At 39.4% G+C, this 27,108-nt stretch overlaps 1 protein-coding gene across 1 annotated transcript in view; it reads left to right on the plus strand.

Moving 5' to 3' along the window:
• Positions 1 to 21,478: 21,478 nt before the first annotated feature.
• LOC122792902 (CUB and sushi domain-containing protein 1-like) overlaps positions 21,479 to 27,108 on the plus strand; it is a 2,387,070-nt gene continuing 2,381,440 nt past the window's right edge. The window contains exon 1 of the mRNA XM_044060460.1: positions 21,479 to 22,313. Coding sequence (XP_043916395.1) covers positions 22,247 to 22,313 — 67 coding nt within the window. The 5' untranslated portion in view covers positions 21,479 to 22,246. The remainder of the gene's footprint in view (positions 22,314 to 27,108) is intronic.

Consider the following 27,108-nt stretch of genomic DNA (forward strand, 5'->3'; position numbering starts at 1 on the left):
TGCAGACAGACAAGAAAGCAGACAGGGTTGATGTATGACACAAATGGGGGGTGAACACCTTGGTTTGGGAGGGTGTTGTGGGAATCCTGTCCTATGGATGTCAGACAGAGTAGCAGTGTGACTCAAGTCCTCACCCATGGGACTGTAAGCACTGTTCCTTCACTGCTCCTGTGGAGGCAGTGGTCAACATCAGCACCCAGGCTAAGACTGCCCCACTAGGATGGGCAGCAAGCTCTCCATCTGGTGTAGGCATGCACCAAGAGTTCAGCACAGCAACCACACACCATGCCTAGCAGTTCCTCATGGTTGACATAATCAACCTTCCACTTCCACTCCCATAGGGGGACCACCCCCAGCCTGTGAGGCAGAACTACCCAATGACACAGGTAGAGCAGGGGCAGCAGAAGGGGTGCCACCAGGCTGCAGCCCAGATGTGCTGGGCCCCGGTCCCACAGCCATGGGAGCCAGGGTAGGTGGATCACCTGAAACTGACCAACCTTGTCACACTGTAGTTAATTAAATATAAACATAAGGTAAAAATAAACATAATCTTAACATAATAGAATATAATAATGATTAATCAAAAGAAATAGAAAGGAAAATAATAAGGAACACAACAATAAATAACGTGACAGTATTTTAACAGCAAAGCACTATGAAATTATAAATAAGGCCAACATAAGAGGTAGGTACAAATAATATATTAACATCAAATCATAACAATAAATTAATAAATTAAATAAAAAGTGGTGTGAGAGAAAAAATACCACAATTAACTTTGCAGGTAATATTACTACACAATCTACTATTACATACTTCTAAACATGTACAATTTCATTTGTGAGTACAGTGACTGCAAATATGGTATAGATGATGTTTCACGTACATAGCTTGAAACCTGTTAGCATGTGGCATTATGGGCCAAGCCCTAACAACTGGTGGTACACAGGCACAACTACATGGAACATTTTTACTTAGTGTGCTCATACATAAGTAGCAAAGTGGTGTTCTAATAATGGATTTGCCAATAATTTGCATTCCTAGTAATGTCAATCAAGGACCAGACATATGGGCAGTAGTCATTACATTCTGCAAAAATTGTGACAACTGAGAGGTATGTTCACGGACACTATTTACACTAGACAGCTGGTCATTTCTCAGTTGGCTGCCACGGGATTAGAACCCACAAACAGTGAGTACAGGAATAATGCACACTTTAAACATAATGAATTCTCAAATCACCATCTCTTTTAAGACTTTTATTGCAACATTTTTTGTGAAATCGTACATTTACATGCATAGCTGTGTGTGATATCACCCTGGAAACCAAATGCAGTGACTACATGAATAAGGAGCAATTTATCTGAAAAAAAAGAAGTTATGTACTCACCATAACATTCCATGTGAGTTGCTCATCTCGCCTTCATTCTTACAGATGGGGTTCGGAGCCATCGGCCAACTACAAAGCTCAAGGTCTTCAGACAGCTTGAGGCCAAGTCCCTATCCCATGATGCACCTTGAGTTACCTCAGATCTTGTTTGCTGCTTCTAATAATACCATATTCCAGTCACATTTTAAGGTAAAAACCATAAGAAAGACAAAGCAACCATGATAAAACATGAATCTCGGTCCTCAAAAAAAGCCTGGAGGGGGTAGGAGGGTGGGAAGTAAGAATGAAGGCAAGATGAACAACTCACATGGAACGTTATGGTGAGTACATAACTTCTTTATGTGAAGTTGTTCTATCTCACTGTTCATTCTCACAGATAGGTAGAGTCCCAAACACCATCTTTCTCGGGTGGCTCATGACAGTATGTTTCTCAGGACAGTAAAACCAAAGGAGGCCCTGTCCCTGAAGGCCCTATTGACTTTGTAATGAGTGATAAACATATGAGGCTTTGACCAAGTGGCTGCTGCACAAATACTATCTATTGGTAGCTTGGCAGTTAAGTCTGAAAATGTGGAAACAACTCTGGTTGAATGAGCCTTTGTTTTGTGTTGCAGAGGAATATTGGCAGCTGAGTAAGTGAAGGTAATGCAATCAGATAACCATTTTGAAAGAGTGTTTTTTGCCACAGGTCTACCTTTTCTGGAGTCTGAAAAGGAAAAAGTTGCTCAGATCTTCTAAATTCTTTAGTTCTATCTAGGTAAAATTGAAGTTGTCTGTGAACATCACGTCTGTGCAGCATGTACTCCAAGCTATTGGTGTGTTTGGGTAAAAAAAAACTGGTAATTCTATGGTTTGATTAAGGTTAGCTTCAGTACAAACTTTAGGTAAGAATGAAGGATTTGTTCATAGTGAAACTCTATCAGAATGAAAAATCAGATAAGGGGGTTTTATAGACAAGGCCTGTAGCTCTGAAACTCTTCGGGCAAATGTGATGGCCAATAAAAAGACAGTCTTCCAAGACAGAAATTTCAAGTTGCATGAAGAAGCTGGCTCAAACAGTGGAATATTGATGCTTGAAAGCATGAAATTTAGATTCTGAGGTGTATAAGGGGATTTGACAGGTGGTCTCAGGTGGAAGGTCCCTTTGAGAAAAGCTTTGGATAGCTTGTGTGACATTACATTAAAGCCTTCAGTACCCAGATGAAAATTAGAGATCACATTGATCACATAGAATATACAACTACTTCAGCCAAAATAAGCAGAGCACAAGCTTGAACCTTACTCTGGCTATTGTACTACATTCATTTCAGACATTTTTGCTACATTCTTTATTCATTTACATTTAACAGTTCATTGATGTCAGATTAGAACACACATGCAGTGAATACAGGAATAGTGAAAACTTTATTTAAAAAGATTACATATCAAAGCACCACCACCCCTTAAATGTATTGATTAATGTTGCCTCAACTCTGGCACATACACCATGGATAGCTGTGTAGGACTTCTTTTAAGTAACCCATATACCCTGTTCATTTATTGAGTGTAACCTACAGCATATTTGAGACCATGAGCAGACCAGAACAGTGACTCTTAATTTTGGTAGGACGCAACATTAACTGATGTTTGGAAGCTATACTACACAGTACTGCATGCTTACTTGCTTTACCATTTCAGGTAGGCAGTGACACATTAATAAAGATGTAAGATGTTCTAGGTGTGTCATACCTGACTGTTAAAACTGCAAACTCCGAACATACTTTATTGTATAATTACATAATGCATTGAGTTATTACTTTGATGTTTTCTTACTTACCACACAATTGCCTCATCCTGGCCATGCTCCCTGCATGGGACTGGACCTTGCGAGCCCTCTCATAACAGAATCAAACCATTATGCATACCAGTTTTGCACAGATTCAGCTTGTATATTTTTAAATGACTACCAAACATACTTGCATATCTGTGGAGTTTGCCCAGCCCTTGCTTCTTGGACCCAGGTGTTCAAGGTTCCCATCTTCCTATGCCTCAGGTCATCATAGTGATGATGATACTGCTCACCAGTGTGGGGGATACCATTAGTGCTGGCAGGTTCCCTGGCCAACTGATCCCAGACCTCCGATTAACACTCTGAGCTCTAGCAGTTACCCTGCAGCAGCCAAGGTTCATAATTCTCATTAACAGCACCAGGCATATCCACAGCCAAGTGAAGGCTCAAAAGAATGATGTGAAATTCTTCCTACTGGCCTTTATATAGGCTGCATTCCCACCCTTACACATCATACTGTAGCTTTCAAAAAAGTGCTGTGCCATGCCACTTAGCATCTTGCAAACATGCACAAACCATGTTTAAGCACAGCTTAGCAATGCACAAATGGAAATAGACTGCTGACCATGTTAAAGCTCTGCTTAGCATAGTGCAGCTTTTCCAAATATAACTTTTCTTTTTTTATTTTAAATGAAACAGATGTTTCAGTCACCTATCACATTTTTCACGCAATAAAAGTAGACAGTAGGACTGCTCAGGACTCAAACCCAGGACCTTCTACACTGCAGGTCATGACTCTACCTATCTAGCCACTGGGAAAGGGAACTTGCATATTTTCAGATATACTGCAAGGTGTCTGTAAGCATAGTGCAGCTTAGCTGCACAGGTTTGCCCATTGCTAAGCGTAGCAGAACTTCAACAACTGAATACATCCAGTTTCTATTTTTAGATGTCTATTGGATGTCTGCTGTATATACAAGCACAAGTAAAAAACAGTTAAGCACTGAAATGCACCACGCAAATAAGCAGAAAAAAATATATATATATATAAGAACAGCTTAGTATCACTAAGCACTGCACCTCACCGCACAAACAAGCAGAAAAAAAATTCTAATTCATTACATCTGTTTTCTAGTTTTAGATGAGTACCAGATGTCTACTCTAAAGGTGAGCAATGCTGAGCATAGCTATGCAACATGCTAAACCCCCCCCCCGCAAAAACAGGCACATAAACGAAAAACAATTTCATGTAGAAAATCTGTTCACTTTTGGTCCAAGCTATCAGGCTGAAAGGTATTGTGCTGTGCTTACCAACTGCCCAGAATTTTTCTGGACAATCCACAAGTATGGGACAGCTTCTAGACTGTTGCTTGCATTGATTCAATATCTATGTTACTGTGATCTCCCTCGGCAGTGCACCATAATAAATATGCATGGTGACCTGCCGAGAAGAAACCATGGCCGTGTACATAGATCCATTCTGTGTAGTCTCTGCACAGAGCCTACATGGATTTTATTGATTCCTGGGGATTCTTTTTATGCAACATGCACATATATTTTAACAACTGTCATTCTGCCCAACATTACATTAATTGTTCAGTTTCTCACATCCCTTAAAACCTTACTTTTCCTCCTCCTGAACATTATTCCGGATGTTTTGTTCACATAAATTCCATGTATTTCTATGCAAATTATTCTTCTCATTTTCTAAAAAACCTCATCCCAAATCCTTTTATCACATTTACAATATTCAGTATTTCAGTTACAGCTGGTTTAGATTTTGATTTCCATTTCTTAGAAATGACTTTTTTGTAGTCAATAACAATCATTGTAAGGCCTCACATTCTGATACCTCTATTGCATATTTGATCTGTTTCCCTTACTTGCAGCAGACACTATACTATCTTGAGAGCCTGCACAGTGACCCTAGCACCAATTTGGTCTTCTGAAAAATAAATATGTTTTTAACCCACTACAATATTCTCAAGAGCTCTTCTCTGTAATCTTGAATTTAAGATGCACAATGACCATAGTGTAAACTTAGTCTGCTTAACTATAAAATAAAAACAGCTGCTGATATCACTAAGAACTCCTCTCTCCAGACTTGAATTTAAAAGGCACAAAGTTTCTGTATTAATTATCTAGATATACATACGACAGATATTTTTTCTGGTATTTGTCATCAGAAATTTTCCCTGCAAGTTTGACACTGCATATGTCACTATATTTAATGTTTTATGCATGTACCTACTCAGGAATACAGTGTGGCTCTTCCCCACACCACCCAATCCACCTACTTAAAATCATCTGCTTTACAGTTTCTGTGACGTGCTTGCTTACCAAAATAAGCTCATACTTTATGCTGCAAATACTTGGTTTCTGCTGACTGATTAACTAGCTATGAATAATGGGACAAAGAATTAAACCTGTTTTTTCCCCTTTAATCAGTAGATCCTGACTTTTTATCTTGTAACTGCATTCTATGTATGCACAAAGTGATTATCACCCAATGCTATGAGAGATTTCTGGACACATAAAGTGTAGTACTCTTCTTTATAATACAGTTTTACTCACTTTTATGCCTCCCTTCCCCTCACCCAGGCCACTTTTAACGTTTTGCCCTACTACAGTCATTTCCATTTTGAGGTTTATTCTCTTTACATTCAGATACCTCCACCACATATTTTAACTGTTTCCTTTGCTTGTGGCAGCCATTCCACTATCTCGATACACACTTTTTTTTAACTTGGGGAAATATCTGTTTATGCTCTTCCTGTTGGCTCACTATAACATTTTCCTTTTTTTGTGCAAGAGGGGCTGAATGTGTACATGACTGCATATGTTTATCCATGGACATAAGTTCCACATAACATTTTTATTTGGTCTCCATAATTGTAGTGCACTATCATTTTTTTAAAACCTTTTATTATGCTTAAAGACAATGGTTGGATACCACCTGCAATCACTGCCATGCAAATGCTGTCCAACTTTCTTCATAGGTTCATAGGTTCATAGGTTCATACTAGGCTATCTGCCCAAGGGCATTTATAAGCCTAGCCCATAGTTATGTGGCTTTCGCCACCCCTTTAGTTTGAATAAAAACTATGCCTATCATTTTTCTGTGCCTCTGTCAAGCAGTGACACTGAAGTAATCCCTGGGGTATATCTGTGATCTCCCATCCATTGGTCAAGATTCCTCTTGAACAAGGCCAGCGAGGTGCTCTGCCTCACATGTACCGGGATTTTGTTCCACAGCATAGGGAGTCTCTGGGTGATGAATCTGTCCCTCCAGCACATTCTATTTATAACCGTGTCAAGGTTTAAGTCTCCGCCCTTGTGGTTCTGAGGGATCTAGATTTTTTGAGGTGAAGCATATTCATCAAATCTGGGTTTGACATGGCCTTATATGTCAGGCACAGGTCACCTCTGAGCAAGCGGTATGAGACTGAATAGAGCTGGAGTTCTTTCAGTCGGGCAGCATAAGACATATTTTTGAGACCCTTTATCCTTTTGGTGAGGAACTTTTGGGGCCTTTCAAGCTGCAGCAGGTGTCTGGTCAGATACATTCGAACGGGCATTGTACTCAATCATAGGTCTAATGAGTGATGAGTACAGGGGACGATGACCTCCCTTGATCTAGATGTGAATCCCTTCATGATCAGGTGGGCGATATAGAAGGTTTTCCTAACTACTTTAGCAACATGAGTGTCAAGCGAAGGCTACTGTCAACTTGGGTCCCCAGATCCCTGATGACTTTTCTGTGCTCAGTGGATTGCCACCTATATGGTAGCTAGGGGTAACCTTGTTTTTCCCGAAGGGCATGACTATGCATTTTTTGGCGTTTAACTTCAGGCCATGGCTCTGGCACCAGTTATCCATTTCTGTGAGGCCCTTCTGGAGGATATCTGTGTCAGATGTGTTTTCGACTATGGCCCAGTTTGCAGTCATCTGCAAACTTTGTCAGCCATAACCCTCCTGTGTTTGCTTGTACTTCAGAAAAGTAGATGCCGAACAAGAGTGGACCCAGGACTGAGCCCTGTGGGACACCACTTGTGACAGGATTTGAGTCTGACATGGCTCCAGCAACTCTGACCCTGTGGGTTCTGTCACTTAGCCAGTTTGCAACCCATCTTGTGATGTATGGGTTTACATTCAAGCTGATGAGTTTTTCGATGATACCTGAGTGGGGTATTGTGTCGAAGGCCTTTGCCAGGTCGAGGTAGGCTGTATGGACTGCCTTTCCCTCATCAATGGCCTTGGTGACTGTCTCGAAAAAGTCAACCAAGTTTAAGAGGCAGGATCTGCCTTTGACAAAGCCAAACTGGGTTGGATCCAAAGTCTGCAAGTTCCCTATGTCTTTATTTATGAGTTCCATTATGATCCTCTCCATGGCTTTGCAGATAAGGCTTGTCAAGCTAATGGGGCGGTAATTTCCAGGGTCTGTGGAGGCACCGCCCTTATGAAGTGGGACCACAGTCGCCGTGCGCCACTCCTTGGGTACGTATCCTGAGGTGAGGCTAAGATTAAACAGCTGTCCTAACTGTGGGTTTAATTCCTCATTGAGTTCATGAAGCACACAGCCGGGGACACCATCCGGTCCCATGGATGTTGTGTTTTTTGCCTTAGTGAGGGCAGTTCTCACCTGGGCGTTGGAGATGTTTGGGGGGCTACAATCCACTGGAGTAGATATCTCTCCTTTTGGGGGGGAGGGGGGGGAGAAGTTTGCACTGAACCTGTCAGCCAGTATGTTAGCAATGTGTGTAGGTTCAGTAATTTTCACATCATTTTGAACTAATTCTGAACATATCTGGGAGTTTCCGCCTAGGTTTCTAACATAGCTAAAGAAGGCCTTATGATTGTCTTTAGAGTCCTTGGCGATTTTTCTCTCAAAATTTGCCTTGGATGATTTTATGAGAGCTCTTACTTTTTTACTTATAATGATCAAAGGTGTCTTACCTTTCAAGGATTTTGCTCTATCTTGTAGTAGCTTCCTCCTTTTGTTGTAGAGCTTGTTTATGGCTGGAGTCCACCAGACTGGACGCTTGCCTTTGGTACAGAAAGTCTTAGTTTTGTTTGGGATTGCCTGATCCATGCAGTCCTGTAGGTGCTGGTAGAAGGCATTTGTAAGTGATTCAGCGGTTTGAGTAATGTTTACCACTAGCTCAGGGGCCTTAAAGGAGACCACACTAGTTTTTAGAAGTGTGAAATCGGCTTTTGAGAAGTTTTTCACTGTGGTCTATTTTGTTTCAGGTGGGGGCGGGATGAGGACCTCCAGCGAGATTAGTTTATGATCTGATCTCACCAGTGAGGGGTATACTTCCGGTGTTGAATATTTTGATCCCATGTTCGTGATGATGAGATCAAGTATGTTTTCTCCTCTTGTGGGGATGGTGACTAGTTGTTCCATGGCATTTGAGTTTATGAACTCCAGGAATCTTTGGGTTAGAGTGTTCGGGCTTGAGTAGTGTTCCCAGTCTATATTAGGGTAGTTGAAGTCACCTAGTATGATGGTGTTTGGAGATACATTTATCCTCCAATGTTTTCAGGAAGGCCATGTGAGGTTCCTGAGTTTGAGAGGGTGGCCTGTAACATGCTACAAATTGCAGAGCAGTCTTGCCTATGGTTAATTGCACCTGGATGGTCTCCGATGCATCGTGCGTTGCCACCAACCTTGAGGTGTGGGTGTCTTTTATGAATATGGACACCCCCCCTCCTTTCTTTGTGTTGTCCGGATTTTGGGGCCGGAACGCATGATATGAGGTGAAACCTGTTAGTGCTGGGGTGCTCTCAGGAGCCTTGAACCAGGTTTCTGTCACAGCACAGACATCAATGTTCTCCATATTGAGAAGGGCCTCGAGTGCGTGCATCTTGAGAGTGAGACTTCTGGCATTGAGCAGCATTACCCTTAGTTTTTTCCTTTTGGTGTTCTAGGGTGGTAGGTTTAGAATTTGAGCCTTGCCTAAAAAAGGCACTATGGGGTGGCAAGAGCCTTTGCCAATATCCGGAAGCCCAGGGGTGACAGGTGCAAGCCGTCCCTTGTGAAGCAGCGTGGCTTGTCCAGCATGTCATCCCAGGCAGACAGACATTGGATCCCCTTTGAATGACACCAGAATTTAAGCCAATTATTAAAGCTGATCATCTTATCACTGTATTGTGGCATCATTCTAGGTGAAGGTAGGATACTGCTCAAGGGCAGGGTCATACCTGCCTGGGCTACATAATCAGAGAGCTCCTCGATGTCCCTTTTCATGTAGTCCAAGGAGGTACGTCTCAGGTCGTTGACACCAGTGTGGACAATGACTGAGTCGTACTTGTACCTGCTGTTGAGAGACCTGAGTGCTTGCGTTATGTGGCGGATTCTAGCGCCCGACAGGCAGCTTACTGTGACCTTCTCCTTACTCAGTCTGGTGAGCGGGGCGTCAGTGTGTCTGACTATGGAATCACCAATGACAAGTGTGTCTGGCATTTTGTTTGGCCTTAAGGGCTGTGACTGTTTGACACTCTGACTGTGTGGTCTATGTGTTGCATGTGTTGGGTCGTGAGGTGGTAGTTGTTTGGGTGTCTGCTTTGGTGGCCTCTGCTGTTTTGGTAAATTTTTGATCAGAGCCTCCGAGTATGTCTTTGTGTGAGTATGTGTATGATTTGAAGTTGTGATGGTACCATGTGTGACTGGGTATGTATTGTGTGTGGTTACCTTCTCCTCCTGTCTGGTCTTGCCAGTCCTATGTTGAGAGAGCTCAGCCTCCAGTTTGGCCGTATAGTTGCATCTCTCGCATGTATTTGTGTTTTGTGGGAGGAGGAGAGGATTGTCTGTGTACATGAGGCAATTGTAACATTGCCTCAATATTCCCAGGTTCACCAGTTGAGCTGGAGAGGACACTAGCAACTGATCCCTCGACATACTAGAAGTAGTAGATAAAGAGACTTTCAAAGGACTCCGGGGGAAGTGGGTTTTAGGCTGGTGGGGTACTATCTATAATAAGAGTGCTTTATCAAGGTGCAAGTACTGTAGGAGTAAGTGCTAGGCTTTACAGATAGAGAATAGTCTACTTGGGAATCAAGTAGAGATGAACTTTTCAGTTATAGGATATGCTGGTTAGATCAGCAGTACAGCTCAAGGAAGGTAGTTCCAAGGGAAAATTTGAAGAGTGGAATTTAGATGGCCCGAATAGTTAACCTTGTTTAACCGCCGCTGCTCTTGTGTGCAACAGTGGCAACTCCGCGCGTTTAGTGTGTTTTATAGCAGGGGGCTGAAGGGAGCTAGGAATTGGCCCAAAACGACCAATGGACTACTAGTTTCTGGCTGAAACTTCACCAAATCGGACAGAAAGGCCGCTCAGTGCCTCCCACTCCCACTGGTAAGCAAAGAAACTTCCCTCCTCCCTAATAAGGCAATGGATCAGTAACAGGAACTATAAACAAAGCCCAGGGATCAGCAACTCTGAAACTGGACTACTCTAGTTCAGTAAGGCGGGAAAACAAGAGATTTTTTTGTTTTATTACAGAGATAAGGAAAAAAACAGACAGTAAATGCTATAAATGCTGTAAATCGGCTAGTGCACTTTAGTGTGTAGCCTACAGAAACAATTTGCAACAATTAGTAACTTAAAGTGCAATAAACAGTGTAAAATGCAGAAATCACTTAAAGTAGCAGTAAAACAGGCGAAATGCAGTCGCTAGCTAAATAACAGTGGGAAAGCCACAAAAACACTTATATCTGGTAGAAAGTCACTCTTTTAGCTCTCTGCTGCTTGGATCACTCTGCAGGCCACCACGAGGATCTGTGCTGAGTTGGTACAAGCTGGAAAACGCGTGTTTAGCGTGTTTTATAGCAGGGGGCTGAAAGGAGCTAGGAATTGGCCCAAAACGACCAATGGACTACTAGTTTCTGGCTGAAACTTCACCAATTCGGACAAAAAGGCTGCTCAGTGCTTCCCACTCCCACTGGTAAGCAAAGAAACTTCCCTCCTTCCTAATAAGGCAATGGATCAGTAACAGGAACTAAAAACAAAGCCCAGGGATCAGCAACTCTGAAACTGGACTACTCTAGTTCAGTAAGGTGGGAAACAAGAGAGATTTTTTTTTTTTTTTTTTTTTTTTTGGAAGGCTTCCTGCTCTCCTGGTCATGCTTAGCCTTCTGTACATTTGCAAACTTATTGACTCACGTACTGAGTGTTACCCACTTCCAACTTTTATTATTATGAACAATTCACCATTTATTTATACTACTTCCATTCATCCTTCTTTCTTCTGTGACCATTACCCCATTATTTGCAACAATTCTCATCACATTAACAAAATCTCCCCTCTCCATGTAACCTTCAGGAATAAATCCCCATACAAAATTCCTAATTTAAATACCATACTAACTTCTTTCAACTTGTCTACCATTTTTTTGTTCTACTAACTCAAACCACTGTAGCATAATACACCTACAAATTCTCATTAACCTTCAGGACTCCCTCTTCCTTAAAATCTCATGGCTCTATAAAGCCCCCCTAAAATACAACTAGTTCATTTATGATCTCAAATCTATATTATGTCTTAGGGACATAGAACAGCAATCCATCTATCACCTCCAGGCAACACTACACCCCCAGTTCAGTAGTCTTGCTAAACATGCAATCAGATAACATAAAAATCATATTATGAAAACTCATCAAGCATCCCTTCTTAACTCCATCAAAATGTTCTGGGCTGAAGGCAACCACAAAACAGGCCATACCACCCCCTCACCCCCACCCCCACCCACATTCCTCCACATCTCTCAGCTTCTAATCAGCATGCTTCCTATCCCTAACTCCAACAATAACTCCTCCTTAAGCTCTACCATTTTGCCTACCCCCTTACATTCCCCATTTCATTGCAAAACAATCAAGGGTAAAGAAGTACTACTCCTTAAAGATATAAAACTTGATTCCCAGCAGGCCCAGATAATGTTCTCCACTTTTTTCTATTTCAGTGTAATTATTTCTTAGTTACCACTTTATTTCATATTTATAACCTCTGCCTTACTCAAAATATCATGCCTAATATAATCAGGAAAACTGCCACTGTTAACCCCCCCCCCAAAAAAAAAAAAACATTAACTCCTTCCATACCCACCTACCAACTCCATGTCTGTTATTTTCATCATTTGAAAATTCCTTGAAAAACATCTATAGCAGACTCACTCAACAAGTCTCCCAATATAATTTTCTTTCCTCAAATCTGCACAGCTTTTGGGCTGCTCAAAGCACCTCCTCAGCCCTCTGGTGACTTACAAATAACACCCCCCTTTCTAAGGAGAAGAACTTCCTGACTCGAATTATTGACCTTTCCAGAGCTTTTGACCGCTGACCATAACATTATTTTAGTTCATCAAGCTGAAATTGGAATCAGTCCTGACAGAACTCTCTGGTTCAAAAATTACCTCCATTTGGCACTTTTCTATTCAGTTTCAAAACACCATCTTTGCTTCCTCCCCTCTTCATAAAGGTGTTCCTCAAAGCTCCATTTTTTCCTCTCCTTTGTTTTTTCCATTTTCCTTAATAAACTCCGTGGAACTCTCACACCTCCCTATCTTACTGTATGCAAATGACATGGTTTTATTCCACTCATACCAGAACAGCCTACATCAGCAACTAAAAGCTGATTTAATTTCCCTTATGGAATGGTTGAACAAGAAGCTAGTTATTAACATATCCAAGATTAAAACAATATTTTTTGTGCTACTTCCTAGCACCTCAATAATCCCCAAATCATTATTACCCATAACAACTTTCACAACCCTACTGAACAAATAACCTACTTAAAATACCTTGGTATGTGTCTTTCCTCCTCACTGAACTTTCACTTTCATCTACATCAAACAGGGAAGAAAAACCCTCCTATTTTGACCCAGTAAAATTTCCCCTCTTTTCTCAAGAACATCTAAGACTGCTATAGGAAAATGAATGATACCAGACCAGCTAGAATACAGTCTTTGACTAGTTGCGGTTGCCTCAAAAAAATTTCCACCACCATCCAAACTACAACTAATTCCATCTGCCATTTCTTCAGCTTCTTCTGTGGGAATGAGCACTGTTGTATCACAAGTGAAAAAACAGGAAGGTGCACCATAAGCCGCAAAAACATGAAATGAAAATTCACTTTCTCCAATTAGTAGAAGCCACGTTTATTATAAAAGAAAACAAACAAACTGACTGCAGTATAAAAGTTAGCGCTTTCGCGTTGAAATCAACGCTTCATCAGACATAAAAGCAGTCATGTAACTTCCATTTAAATACACTTAGTGACATCACTTCCCATTCGGATCAACAAATCAAAACATAGACAATCAATAAAAAAATTAAAAAACACAATAGAATATTCAATAAAATATCATCATGCACAATGACTAGAGCCTAAGAGGTCTGCTAACTAAAAATGGCTTGAGTAAAATTGGAGACTTCTAATGGTGGATGAAAGGATCAAGAGTTTGGTTGATGAGAGACCCCGCGTAGCCTATAGGAACATGCTGTCTCTCAATAGACTACTTTGTTTTGACAGGGGCTACCAGAATGTCAGATTTTCTAACAGGACAGGCACATTTGCTTGCAATTCCTGCAATCAATGCAAACATATAACTAATTCTGATTGCTTCATACACCCTGTAACACAACGTCCCTACAGTTTTAAGCATTATGCTGATTGTAGATCTGCTAACTTGGTTTACATCGCTGCGTGTCAGACATGTAGCAGTTTTTACGTTGGAATGACAACAAGAACTTTACGTGAACGCATCAGGGAACATGTCTATGCCATTGAAAAGGGCAATATTACCAATGCCCTAGCTAAGCATGTAATAGATAAAGGATGCTCTCATAGTTTTAAGTTTCAGGTCTTAGAGCTAGTTTTTAAAAATGGCAGATTGGGTAATATTAAAAATCGCACTGAAGAGAGGGAAGCCAAATGGATACTTAAATTGCAAGCTCACAGATTTGGGTTAAATGACAGGATAGTACTCAAGCCGTTTTTAGTTAGCAGACCTCTTAGGCACTAGTCATTGTGCATGATGATATTTTATTGAATATTCTATTGTGTTTTTTAATTTTTTTATTGATTGTCTATGTTTTGATTTGTTGATCCGAATGGGAAGTGATGTCACTAAGTGTATTTAAATGGAAGTTACATGACTGCTTTTATGTCTGATGAAGCGTTGATTACAACGCGAAAGCGCTAACTTTTATACTGCAGTCAGTTTGTTTGTTTTCTTTTATAATAAACGTGGCTTCTACTAATTGGAGAAAGTGAATTTTCATTTCATGTTTTTGCGGCTTATGGTGCACCTTCCTGTTTCTTCACTTGTGCATTTGTCTTTATTCTTGAAGGTGCTTCACCTGGCAGGAATCATTTGTAATTTTTTGTAACTGTTGTATCACACTTGATAATGTCAGCTGACTACTCATCCAACAAAATGACAAGTTTTGACTTTGATCTCAATTATGCAAGCTCCTGAAGTAAAACTTCTGTCCTCCACTTGCCAACAACTTATTAGGCAGCTCCTGAGTTACAATCTAAGAAGTTCCAAACACTTAGGGTCCACTTCTTCAATATCACAGAACCAGATCTCCTTGCACTGACCATGCCTTCCCCATCCTAGCCTCCAGCTCTGGGAAATTCACCCCGCAAATCTTCAAATGTCCACCTTATTGTCACTATGTCTCTTGCTTGGCCTATTTATTTTTTGTGGAATACTTCTTCCTTTTACCACGGTGGGGTGACTTTGACCTTAGCCTGGCCTAGCCCTACGGCAAGAATGTTTATGTATTCTGAGGGATTCTACACTACTTTTTTTTCAGTTCTGGTACCATAGCTTAAACCATGAGTGGGCATTTTTTTTTCATCCTGGAACATTTGCACCAGTTTTTTTTTTTTTTTTTTTAACCTAACTTTATCCATGATATATAAAATGCAGTCTGTATACATCAGTGTTATCCTGGTGAATTTTTTGTAAATACAGGGTTCACAATGTGAAGGTACTCACTGAGATTTGAAGATAATTTCAGTACTGGTTGTCCTACTGTCTCTGTCTGATTCCATCTAATGTGTTCAGAATGGCATTCTTTATAATAAACATGGGCAAAAACAGAGATGGGTAGTTGGTAGAAATGGATAAGGCTTGATAAGGGAAATTTCCCCAAAGCTTGGCAATGATACTTACAGCAAGTGTCATAGTCAGAGGACACCATGACATGTGTGTTTGTCTTACCCCTGGGTAAGAAACTACCATTTTCAGTACTGAAATGAGTAATCTAGCTACAAATTGTTAAACAACATGGGTATAGCACACTTTGAATTAGTAGAGTCTTACTCTTGTAAAGATACAAACTATTTTGTGCTGCTTTTACCTCATCTTGTCCTTCTTGAAGGTCCCTCTGCTCTGCAAAGTTTGGTTTACCACTGTGTTCAAAGCTTTAAAAAACACTGTCTTGATAAGACTTTTAAAGTTTCAATATTTTTGCAGCATTATAAGTTTAATGACATCAAAAACTATTACACAATCTTCTGCTTCTTGGCCGTTCTGATCCTTCTATTAGATGGCTCCAAATCTATCCAAATAATAAAACCTGGTGTTTACAATGGTTAAAAAAAAAAAAAAAAAAAAACCTAACTCCGGGATTCAATAATGCCTACACTAAGCGTACACTGTTCTGAGTGAAAACACAACAGACATAGCTCACACTTTCTTCCTCCTAATTTTAGACTTCCTATTGATATTCTTGCAGCTTTAAATACGGATAGGGATTCATAAAGGTTATCACAAATTGTAGACTGCATGTACACTTTTCTGAGTGACTAGAAAGCACAAAAATGTGAAAAGAATGTTCCTGAATACATGTGTACTTAGTGTACACTCAATCTGGCCTCAAGTTCTTTCTACCAACTGTTGTTGTTCCACAAGGCGCCTCTTTCCTTTCTAAATATTTTTAAATGGCCTTGCTTCAGTGACCAGCTTGGTCAGCCTAATACAACATGCAGATGATTTAGTTCTACTACAAGCACTCAAGTTCCAAGTGCTCAGACACCACTGCCTTGAAGCCATGGACGTGAGCATCTTGTAGCTTGTAGAGGCTGCAGCTCACACACAAACTCAAATAAGAGTTCAGGCAAGCAGCTGATGCACCTTACTTGGGCACATTATTTGAGTTTGAGTGAGGTAACTATGACAGATGTATGAAGGGAGTGGGATGGGATGGGTGTGTGGATTAGGGCAGTGATCAGGAAGGCGGCTTTGGTTTAGGGAGCATGAAGGATCTTTTAGCGTTAGGGAGCTTTAGGTTTATGGAATGGGAAGGGCATTTTATGTTTAGGGAGTGGAAGAGAGGTTTTAGTTTACAGAGTGAGAAAGAATTTTAAGGTAAATAGTGATCATGGAATTTAGGTATAGGGGTTGGAGTTTTAAGTTTTGGAACTGATCAAGGATTTTAGGTTTACAGAGGGGCAGTAGAGTTTTAGTGAACAAAATCAGATTAGGAACTTGTGTGATTTTTAGGGATACAGAGATAAGGCTCTGGTCTGCACGGTTTAATATGGTTGGGTGAAGGGAGAACTAAATAGTTAAAGTTTTTGTTAGTGGGAGTTATAGCACTTGGCTTTTTGAGCAAGAAAGTATGTCACAAGCTAAGAATTTGCAAGCATTAGGAGTAGACCCAAGATGATTCTACTATCATCTGCTCAGTTTGTATCATCCCAGAATTGTATGCTCAAGCATTTTAATCCATTGAAACTTGACTACAGAACTCTGATCTGCTACTGATCCCCCAAAGCCTCAGCTGATAATGTTCTTTCTCCCTTAAACCACCTTTCTGTATAACTGAATTCCCCTTATCATCAGTAAATAAATAACACTGAAATTGTAACTCACACAAACTTCTCAGCATTAAAAACTGATGTAAACCTAAAATGCAACCTGCATATCCAACAGACAATTAAACAGTCAATACTGAAGTCTATACAGTATCAAACCTTATCTTACAGATGCTTCATGCTTAACAGAAACTGCAGGTCTCCTAGATAGACTATTCCAACCAGCTTATATTTTCACCAACCTTACCTCCAGACTGCATAACATGACCAATGCTAAAAAAAAATGCTAAATTTGTTGCTAATCTTTCAAATCAGTCTCAGCACTTCCTCACTTTAAGGCAAACTAAATGAATCAGAATTTAATTCTACTTCAAGAATTTCAAACTAAACAAGCCCCACAAAACTCTTCATCAACAGATCACCCTCCCTGATAGCAAGATATCAGTGCATTGTTGACCAAAGATCTACTCTCTTGAAATAAGTTCCAAACCATCATCAAAAATGATTCGGTTACTATAATAATTCTCAATACTCCAATGCTATGTCCATTTTCTGAAACATAATGCCTAAATAGATTGTCTTCTTCTTCTTTCGGCTTTTCCCGGTTAGGGATCGCCACAGCGGATCACCTGTCCGCTCATCACTGGCAGTAGAATTTTACGGTGTCGAGTTGCCAGCCCGATTGTCAAACTCCAAAAATTAAAAACAGCCTCATAAAACTTTCTCATTTCATGATTCTGCCAGAATTCCCAATCCCTCTAAGCTACACACTCTGGGGACCTAAACCTTGTCACCACAATAAACAGACCATGATGGATGGATAGATTTCTGTCCCAGATACTTCCCATACTCTGGAACAAACTATCTATCTATATCAAACAAAGCTCCTCATTAGCACTCAAGAAAAATCTTGATGACTGGATGGGAAATAGAATAATTTTCTTGGGTGGCAAAAGCCAGGGTACCTTTTTGGCTAGGCTTATATAGGCCCTAGGGCCAATAGCCTAGTACCTACCTATGAACAAGCGAATATCTGCTAGTAACAATTTTTTTTAATTTACAGTGCCACACCCTCTACTTCACATGTCTCTCTAACTTCTATATTCCTTATCACCATCCTGCTCACAATCCATCCACAACCCCTTTTCCCATTTTTGCACATAGGGTTGGGCTGTCACTTCAACAGTGATCATCTACAGCCAAGGTTCATATGCATCGCTTCTGGTATAAATCTTCTATTGTAGTCCCCCTCCCTTTATGTATGTGTAGACTACATTCTTAATGTGCAGTGTGTGATATGCCCGTGTGTTATTGCAGCATTTGGAATGTCTGGAACTTCTATGTCTATAGTGTAATCTAATGTAGTAGGAGCTTTGCACCTCTAGGCCTGAGATGTTTCTCCAGTCGGGCTTTAACGGTCAACAAATTCATACTAAATAAAATGCAGTGCAATACGATACATTAGCATAAAATGAAAGAATAAAACATACACAAGTGAACTCTTAGCGGGCTGCACACCAATCGTCAATTAATTCAGGCTGGTACTCTCTTACCAAAAAATCAACTATTCCTCAAGCTATAGTCTACACGTGCTGAAAATATTTAAGAAATCCTGAAACTTCAGGTAAATATAATCGTTTAAAAGGCAGCATGTTCTTATGAATTGATCGTTAAACTGAGGGGCCATCTGCCTGAGTTGGTGGTTGTAAAGGTGGGTGTAGAAGATCTACCTGCACCTATCGAAAAGCGTATGGGAAGTTCCCTGATGCCATTGGCCATTTTTCTACCAAATTAATATGAATACTACCACGTCGGGTCACTACTAAAACGAGGCCATTTTAGTAGGAGGACCCACTCTGATGGCAAAGTGTGGAGAAAAATGAAACAAGAATTTTTAAAGTATAACTTGCTTTACATACACCAAGTTATTGAAACGGGTTTGTCACCAGCATGCAGTACAGAAAATGTAGTATCAAATTAAGATAGTAGCTTGACCATGTAGACAAAATGTTATGTTTTGCTGCTGGTTTAAAACAAAACCTGGCTTACCTCCAAAGGATGTGCCGCCCCCGCCATAACATGTAAAGTGCACCTGTGCAATCCTCATTAGACCATCGTTACTCCACTTTGAATTATGCCAAAAAAACAGTACTTTATTTTGTATTTATTTTATACTGTATAAAATAAATACAAAATAAAGTAGGTCAACAATACCAAAGGTTAATGCATGGAGAAAATATACTAGTACCCATATTTATAATTTTGAAACACGTCTCGTGCTTGTGTGTATACAAGCAGACTATATGAATTAAACAATTATATGATTAGAGAAATTGCATGTTTTCAACAAGTTCTCCAGCCACGTAAAACAAACGTGTAAATTGTATTCCTAGAGTCGCTCTACCACAGGCTAAAGCTGTGAAAATGTGCCAAATGTAAAGAGGAAAACCCTGTAATGGTTTACTTGATTACCAAACTTCGTCACATACCGGTATCAAAAAACGGACGACAAATAACAAACATGCCTGTCAATTCGGTCCACTGGATGGCAGCAATGTCCTGCAGTTACAGAGCAGCAGTATCCTTGGAAACGCGACGGAGCAAACCCCTTGCCTCCCGTCATCCTGTGGGCTACTCCGGAGGACTGGAGTCTTCTCCAAGCCTTGTCGAAAAAAATCCAGAATTTCTCTTCAAAGTACTTTTTAATGATCTAACGATGAAAAACAATGCCTTTAGACGTGCAGTTTTGGATGGCTTTTCTTTCTGGCAGGCATGGCGAATTCCATGTGTTACATAAACTTTAATAGTTTGAGTGAAGTAAATAGTTGAATCAAATATTTCAACCTGTTTAGGGCGTTCGTATCTCCATTTAACTGTTAATGGCCGTTTTCCCTGGTGCCTTACAAAGTACAACCAGAGATTTTAATTTTGCCTTTGGCAAATATTGTTGCCCCCAAAACACATACACACACACTAAAGGAAAAGGCAGATTTAAAAATGTACACTATTTCTTTTCAAATGACTCACCTGTAATAAATACATAAATGCGTAAATTTAAATGTAATATAATTTAATACAATGCTCAACGTCCCAGCCCTTTGCCTTATGTTTGCCCCAACTTCTTTTTTATTTTCTGGTAATTACTGAGGATTACAGTCATTCAATAATGTTAGACGTCACAGTTTATTGCTTCTCATTTTACCACCCCCTTCATATTTTTCACTGTGCGCAGAATTCCGGAGAAAAGAAGTTGAGGTGCAGTTACAAATCGGTTTCACTGTTGATCGCCATAACACAAGCGGTGCAGTAAGGCCACCATTGTCTTCTTAAACAGTACCATTTTAGTGCATTATTTTATAGTTACCAGTCTCTGAACTTACCTCAACGCATCGAACACCAAACCTTTGCAAACTATAGGTATAAATACAAACATATTTGTTTGATACACGATTTTGAAAAAAACAGCCTGAAACACGAACTCGGTATTTTTAATTGCAAATGATAAGAAGGGGTTATGCAGTTTTATTTTACTTACTTATTTGTTTAGGTATTTATTTTTAAATCAATGTAACTATTGTCTGTGTCTGATATGCTGGAAATATGACAATTATTGTATTTTCTCAGATAAAATAGTTTCATATAAAAGCACACACATGCACTCACAGAATGGGGGGGGGGGTTAAAAATAGCAGCACAACACCATGTCCTAGACCAGTGATGCTGGTAGTAGAACATACCTGAATAACATTGACAAAAATATGTCAGCTCTGATAACTCTGCTGCTGAATGTCAACTGTTTGTGTGGGAGCAAGCCGATCTTCTGCCTCATATTGTTATTCTTTAGCTGACTCTCATATTGTTATTTTATATAATTATTGTGTCATTGCATATGCCGTCCAATCAGGACTGACTGCATTCAGTTTTTCCTTTTTTCCCCCATTTTTAACGACCCTAGCTATATGATTTGGTTAAGTAGCACCACTGCATGAATACCATCCTTATAACCCCATTTATGAACCTCTTAGTCACTGCCTTTGTATTTGGAACATCAGCCCTGGAATTTATAGTTGAGTTTTTTTACAGCAACTCTCTTCCACCACCACCACCATTCCCATCCACAACTAGTGGATAATGCTGCGCTCCCGAAGACATTCTGTAGGAGATGAGTTCAGCACCTTATGGAGGTATAATCTTTCTCCGACACATTACTGGAGTTTAAGCCCAAAGCTGTAGATGCAGCCCTTGCGCAGTGTTTGCCTTCATGCCCCACAACACTCCTAAAGCTGCAGCCCAGAGATCTGTTTTATTCTCACAGACTGTGCTGCCATTGCAATTACTAATAACAACCTGAACTTTAATCAGTGTAGATGCCATCCTCCTTCCATGTCTACTTGTAAGCTGAGCATTAGCCTTTAAAATGAGATCTGAAAAAAACGAATTAGGGTTAACAGCTGATAACGACTTTGACGTCATCGCCATCATAACTGAAACTCCTTCTTTACAAGTGCCACCAGAGACATTTCTGTTAAAAATGAATGCTAGAAAGCTGCACGGATTTACAGCCCTTCCTATGCTCCCCTGCACTACTGCGGCGAACTCGGTACCCAGAACCTGCTAGCTTATTTCTTCTAATGCCTATAATGTTCGGCACCTCAGAATCCTGCACAGCTTGTATACCCTGTTCACTTGTTCCAGACGGACAAACTACCGATTCAGACCTGTAAAGGAAGACAGTAATGGCTTTTAGCAATAGCTTATTATTTTAGCATTTACTAATAGAAAAAAAATGGACTGAACTACACGTTTGTGTGTGAAGCCTTGCTCGGATAACTCTAAAGGATAACTACAGATAGCTCTTTGGAAGTGCTGTAACGCAGAGCATTGTGCAGCTCCACGCTGAGTGTTTGCTTCCCTTGTGTATGTGAAGCGCTTCATCTTTGGCATTTCTTCCCCTGCTCTACGTGATAATGATGGTTGAGTCCGGCTCCTTCTGCTGGTAACAGTCTGCCTTCACACTCTGGCTTTCTGTCGTTCCCTTCTTATTCCCTCATTGCCTCTGTCTTCTTGGATCTACGCTGCTTTGGTAGGAAATCTAAACTCGACTCTTGTCCTCCTTCAGCTCCCTGTTGATATGAGCGCAAACCAAGACGACCCCCAAGTTCGGAGACTTCATGTTGCTTTCTCCTTTCTGGATATATATGCATTATTTGATTGTTGAAAACTCGAGAAGTCCTTGACTGCATGGATTAAAAGCAGACATGAGTCTTGCGATGAAGCTGAAATGCCTGAGTCTTCTTTTTGTTGGGATTATTACTGCAGCAAATGGTAAGAGTGTTAAATATAAGTATAAGGTATTTTATGGGCTAGGCAGTCCAGCAATAACAGGCAAACGTGACATCTTCTTGAGAGCACCTCACTATATCAATTTACAACTTCTGTACCCTTGCATAATAACACCCTCAGAAATGCAACAGATTTAGATACTAGTCGAGTGTGTGTGTGTGTGTGTGTGTGTGTGTGTGTGTGTGTGATACACGTAACTTGCCACACTAGTCTTCCACATACCTTATAATCATTTTGGCATCACAATTTGCTTTATTGAGTAATAATAAAATAATAATGGATGACGGTATCTCTTAAATTACAAACACACACACGTGGGTGTCTATTTCTATAGGCCCCCTTCTTTTGCTTGAAACGTGCCGTCCTTGATAATCCTGTACATATAGCTGCGTGTTGCGGCCGTTACTCATGATTTTTCCTTCTGCTGTCCGTTTTGTTAGTTATCAGTGTTGGTATCTGTAAGAGTCATTACTTTAGACTGTCATATGCACTACAAGAGCACTTTTTGAAGTATATACTTTGCTGCAAGCTTTGGGGCTCTTTAGAGTCACCCTTGCTTTTATTACACCCATATACGCCGGTGTTTCATCTCGACTAGTTAACGCAGGAGGAGAGCTTTTAATACAGTTGCAAAGTAGTGTGTATAACACTTCGTGGAGCCTCAAGTATAAAAATGATCTTTTCGTAACACAAGAGATACTTTACTTGCATGACTATACTTTTAGTAATGTCCCTTCTGAGTCTTTCTTTGCAAGCATACGTTGATTTAACAAGCAATGGTCAATGCACCGCTGCATTTATTGCTGCAGATCTCCCTTTATAACACGAGAGCACCTTCTCAGAAATAACCAAGCAGCAAAATTTTGTACAGAGAAAATCCAATTGTTCTATCAAAGGAACACTTCACAGGATTAGTCACAACACTTTCTGTACCCCCACAACAAGATACTTATTTCCAGTCAAGCAAATACTTTGTTACATAATTAGATGGGTTGGGAAAGTCATTAACTAAGATGTTTTAAGTTTAGGGACTTTGTTTTGCAATAGCAGATCATCTGGCATTTTTTTCAGTGCTGTACATTACATTTTTGTTCGATTTTAGGAGGTCATCTTTCAGAATTTGATAGGTTATCACTTTTTTCCTAGATACAAATCTTGCTTTTGAATTATGGCTAGTCTAAATGTTGTGTAATATAATGCTGAGCATAGTATAGTAGAATGGTGTTTCCTTTAGGGATGGAGTGCTGAATTCCATCCATGAACTCTAGTACATACAAGTATTGTTAGCAAGACTGTCATGGAATATATGCTGTGTAATACTGTAGACAGTAATAATGTGTAGCTTTGGCAGAACACCCTCAAATCTTTGTTTATAAGCGGAACAAAAATGGGCACAGTGTTACAATTTTAGTAGCCTCCACTCCTTGTCTTTAATGTATGCCAGCTGCTTTTGAATAATAATGAAAGCAAAATAAGAAGGCTGTTTGTCTGAAAACAAACTGGGAAGGTTTTGCATTTAGCAAAACGATGCTGCGCATAACAGAGGCTTTATTAAATACTATGCATATGCAGATAAATACCATTTCTTTATGCCCCAGTAAAGTGAGAGTGGGTGGTTCCTTTAAGAATCAAAATATTATAATAACTACTGTGCAATGTATACTGCAGTGTTGTCATACTTTTATTTAAACATTAGTCAACAGCAACTATACTTTCTGTCTAGTGCCTCTGTTAACATACTATAGGCACTATTTACACAGCAGTATAGCAATGTGAAGACTGTCTAGGATGCACAATGGAGTCTGTATTGTTCTGGGTAGTTTGGTTTTGTCAGAATGCAGACTTCATTAAGCTGACAGCGTGATACTATTATTTATAATAGTCACACATTTCCAATATGTAATGCTATACCATGCAGAGTGACTAAGATGCCTTTTTAATGCTTTATGAAACAAATATATGTAGTATCTAGTTGATATAAAAGGCATCAGCTCACATCTACTTTCCAATGATGATTAACTAATTCCTGTCTAGTGATGTATATCAGCTCATTTAATATACTTTGCAGTTCCATGTATAACCTTATTGCAGGCATTACATGCACATGGCATGCACCTTCTACCCAGGACTGGCATCCCATCCAGGATTAGTTGTCTTTAGCTTGCACCTGATGAATGAGATAAGACTCCATTTCTACTTCAACCATGAAAAGATAAAGATTAGATAAAAATACACGTGTGTAAAGGGGGGGGGGGTAATTAACCAATAAAGCATGATTATTTTAAGGTTTGGAAATAAGCTAATATAATGTTATATATAGTCTTAGGGCCATAGGTTCATAGAGCCATTTAATTATCTTGTCTGTTAGAGCTTTGGACAACATTGGTTGAAATCATAAAAATATGTTTTGAAAGAATTCAGGGAAAATTTTCCATCTTCCTCTTTCAAGAACAATCTCTGAGAAAAACTCTGCATTTGGATGTTTTTCATAATTACTAAAACAGCAGTATCATGTTGATACCAGTGGATGAAGTATAGTAGAGTGGTACAAACATTTCTCAGAATTCCGGAGATCTTACTTACAAACTGCATTAAATAGTTAGCCTTCTCTGCTATGGTATATCTGCATACTCTCTCTCTCTCTCTCTCACACACACAAAGACACGCACAGATGCACAAACAAAATAGATGGCACTGACAAGATCTTTTATCTGACAATGCATCCATATACCTATCTAGCTGTTTATCTATTCATTGTATGTAACTCTTTCTGTCTTTGTCTGTTATACACTTTGCAACACAGTTTCAAATGGAAATATATCAAGATATTTTTTTGGGGGGTGGGGGGTGAGGAGTACAAGTAATTTTCCTCCAAATGATGTAGCAGCAGTCAATCTATGTAAAGCAAAGAAAGTTCTCAAAGCAGAGGTACATAGACATGGGATGCAGTGATAATATTTTGTCTAATTTTATGTGAAGAAAGGATTCATCCACCATTGTGTCTTTTATGGCTCTTCATAGTTTCATTTTGCTGTACAGATATCAGTTAAAGATGATTTAGCTTAAAGCTGCCACGTACATAATGGCTATCTGCTGTGTTTTCCTTACTGATGACCGCTGTTATCTCCCTGGTGCATTTGTACAGCAGGTTATGATTGTAATTATTATTTAGAATTTATCTGGGCAGCACTTTTGCTTTGTTCTGTTGGTGGGATAATAACATTATTTATTAAAAAAATGTATTTATTTATTTATTCTGCTTTAAGGACACAGTGATGCTGTAGGATCTTTGCAATTACCTTGTGCAGTATTCCATTTTAACCTGTCAGTTAAGTTTTGGTGTGAACAACCAATGTTTTCTATATCTTTTCACGAATCAGTAAATTTGCTATATGTGTATGTTGTTGTTTTTGTTTTTTAACCAATTGGTTTTCCTATGTGACCTTTTTACTTGTTTTTTTAATATATGTATGTTATGGGAAAAAAAAAATTAGATTCCTGCTGCTTGATTTGCATAGTTTAGTTACTCCAACAGAGTTCATCTTTTTTCATTTTGGCAATATATAGAGTAAAGCTGTACTTACAACGTAATGACAAGTTTACCTTGAGTATATATGGAGGATGACGACTTCACAGATTTTCTTGAAAGCAGGTTATTGCTTTAAAAGTTTATTTTGCAATAACAATGACAAATGCAATCATGTTCTGCAGGTTATCAGTTGTTATATATGTGAGATTCACAGAAAATTGAGCTGAGCTTATATTTAATGCACAAATTATTTTCAGTGGAGACTGATGAATGCCTTTTTTATAAGCTTTGTTCTCTTATGGTTTAATTTTGCAATATCTGATGCAATGTATTTTACTTTGCATATTTATTCATCAATGTGAATCAGCTCTAACTTTGAGCTTGACCTGTTGCTTCAAGACTAAAAATTGATGGAACTGCAATTCTTCTATATTACTGTTGAGAAGAGGATTGGTTTAGCAATTTATCAGATTTCAAAAGTCAATTTTCAGTATAAGCATTTTCTGTTAAGACATTGTAAGTAAAATAAGAGCATGACATCAACTGGAGATTTCTAAACCCGTGTAAATTGGTAGCGTTATTCCTAGATGGACATCTTTTTGTCTTCCCTTGCTTGGACATCTCTGTTTGTGCTAGGAGGTTTCCCTTTTTTAATCACGCTATAATTCATTGCTGTAGATGTTTTTTAGTCAGGTAACTCAAACATGTGCTTTTTAAATATTTATTTCACCTTCTGCTTATCTCTCCAGCTGGATGTCAGCAGCAAAGCAAACTACAAAAAGAATATAAAGAGGTGATAGCTTATAGTGCCTGTCTACATGATGTTGAAACTACCGAGGCACTGAATCCTGCATGTGTGTGTGTGTGTGTGTGTGTGTGTGTGTGTGTGTGTGTGTGTGTAAGAGAAAGTGTCAGGGGAGAAAGAGAGAGAGTATTTTTGTTTATCAAACTGCCTGACATATAAATATATATTCGGCATATCTGATGGAATAACATTATTGGAATGGATACATACCTTATATATATTTGGCTGAAGGACAAGTACATATATCTAAACACACACGCACACACTATTATATGAATGTGCACTCTGGTCATGTATATATAATCATACATACTTATAAAATATGCATATAGAATAATTGATTGACTGTATTGGCCGTTTAATAATTACCTTAAATGTTTTTCATATGGTAGGGTAATATACAGTGTCCTTTCAATAAAGGTCATGATAGAAAAGGCCTGTTA

The sequence above is a fragment of the Protopterus annectens genome, chromosome 2.part0 (genome assembly GCF_019279795.1).
Source record: "Protopterus annectens isolate FY-2018-M chromosome 2.part0, PAN1.0, whole genome shotgun sequence".
NCBI lineage: Eukaryota > Metazoa > Chordata > Ceratodontiformes > Protopteridae > Protopterus > Protopterus annectens.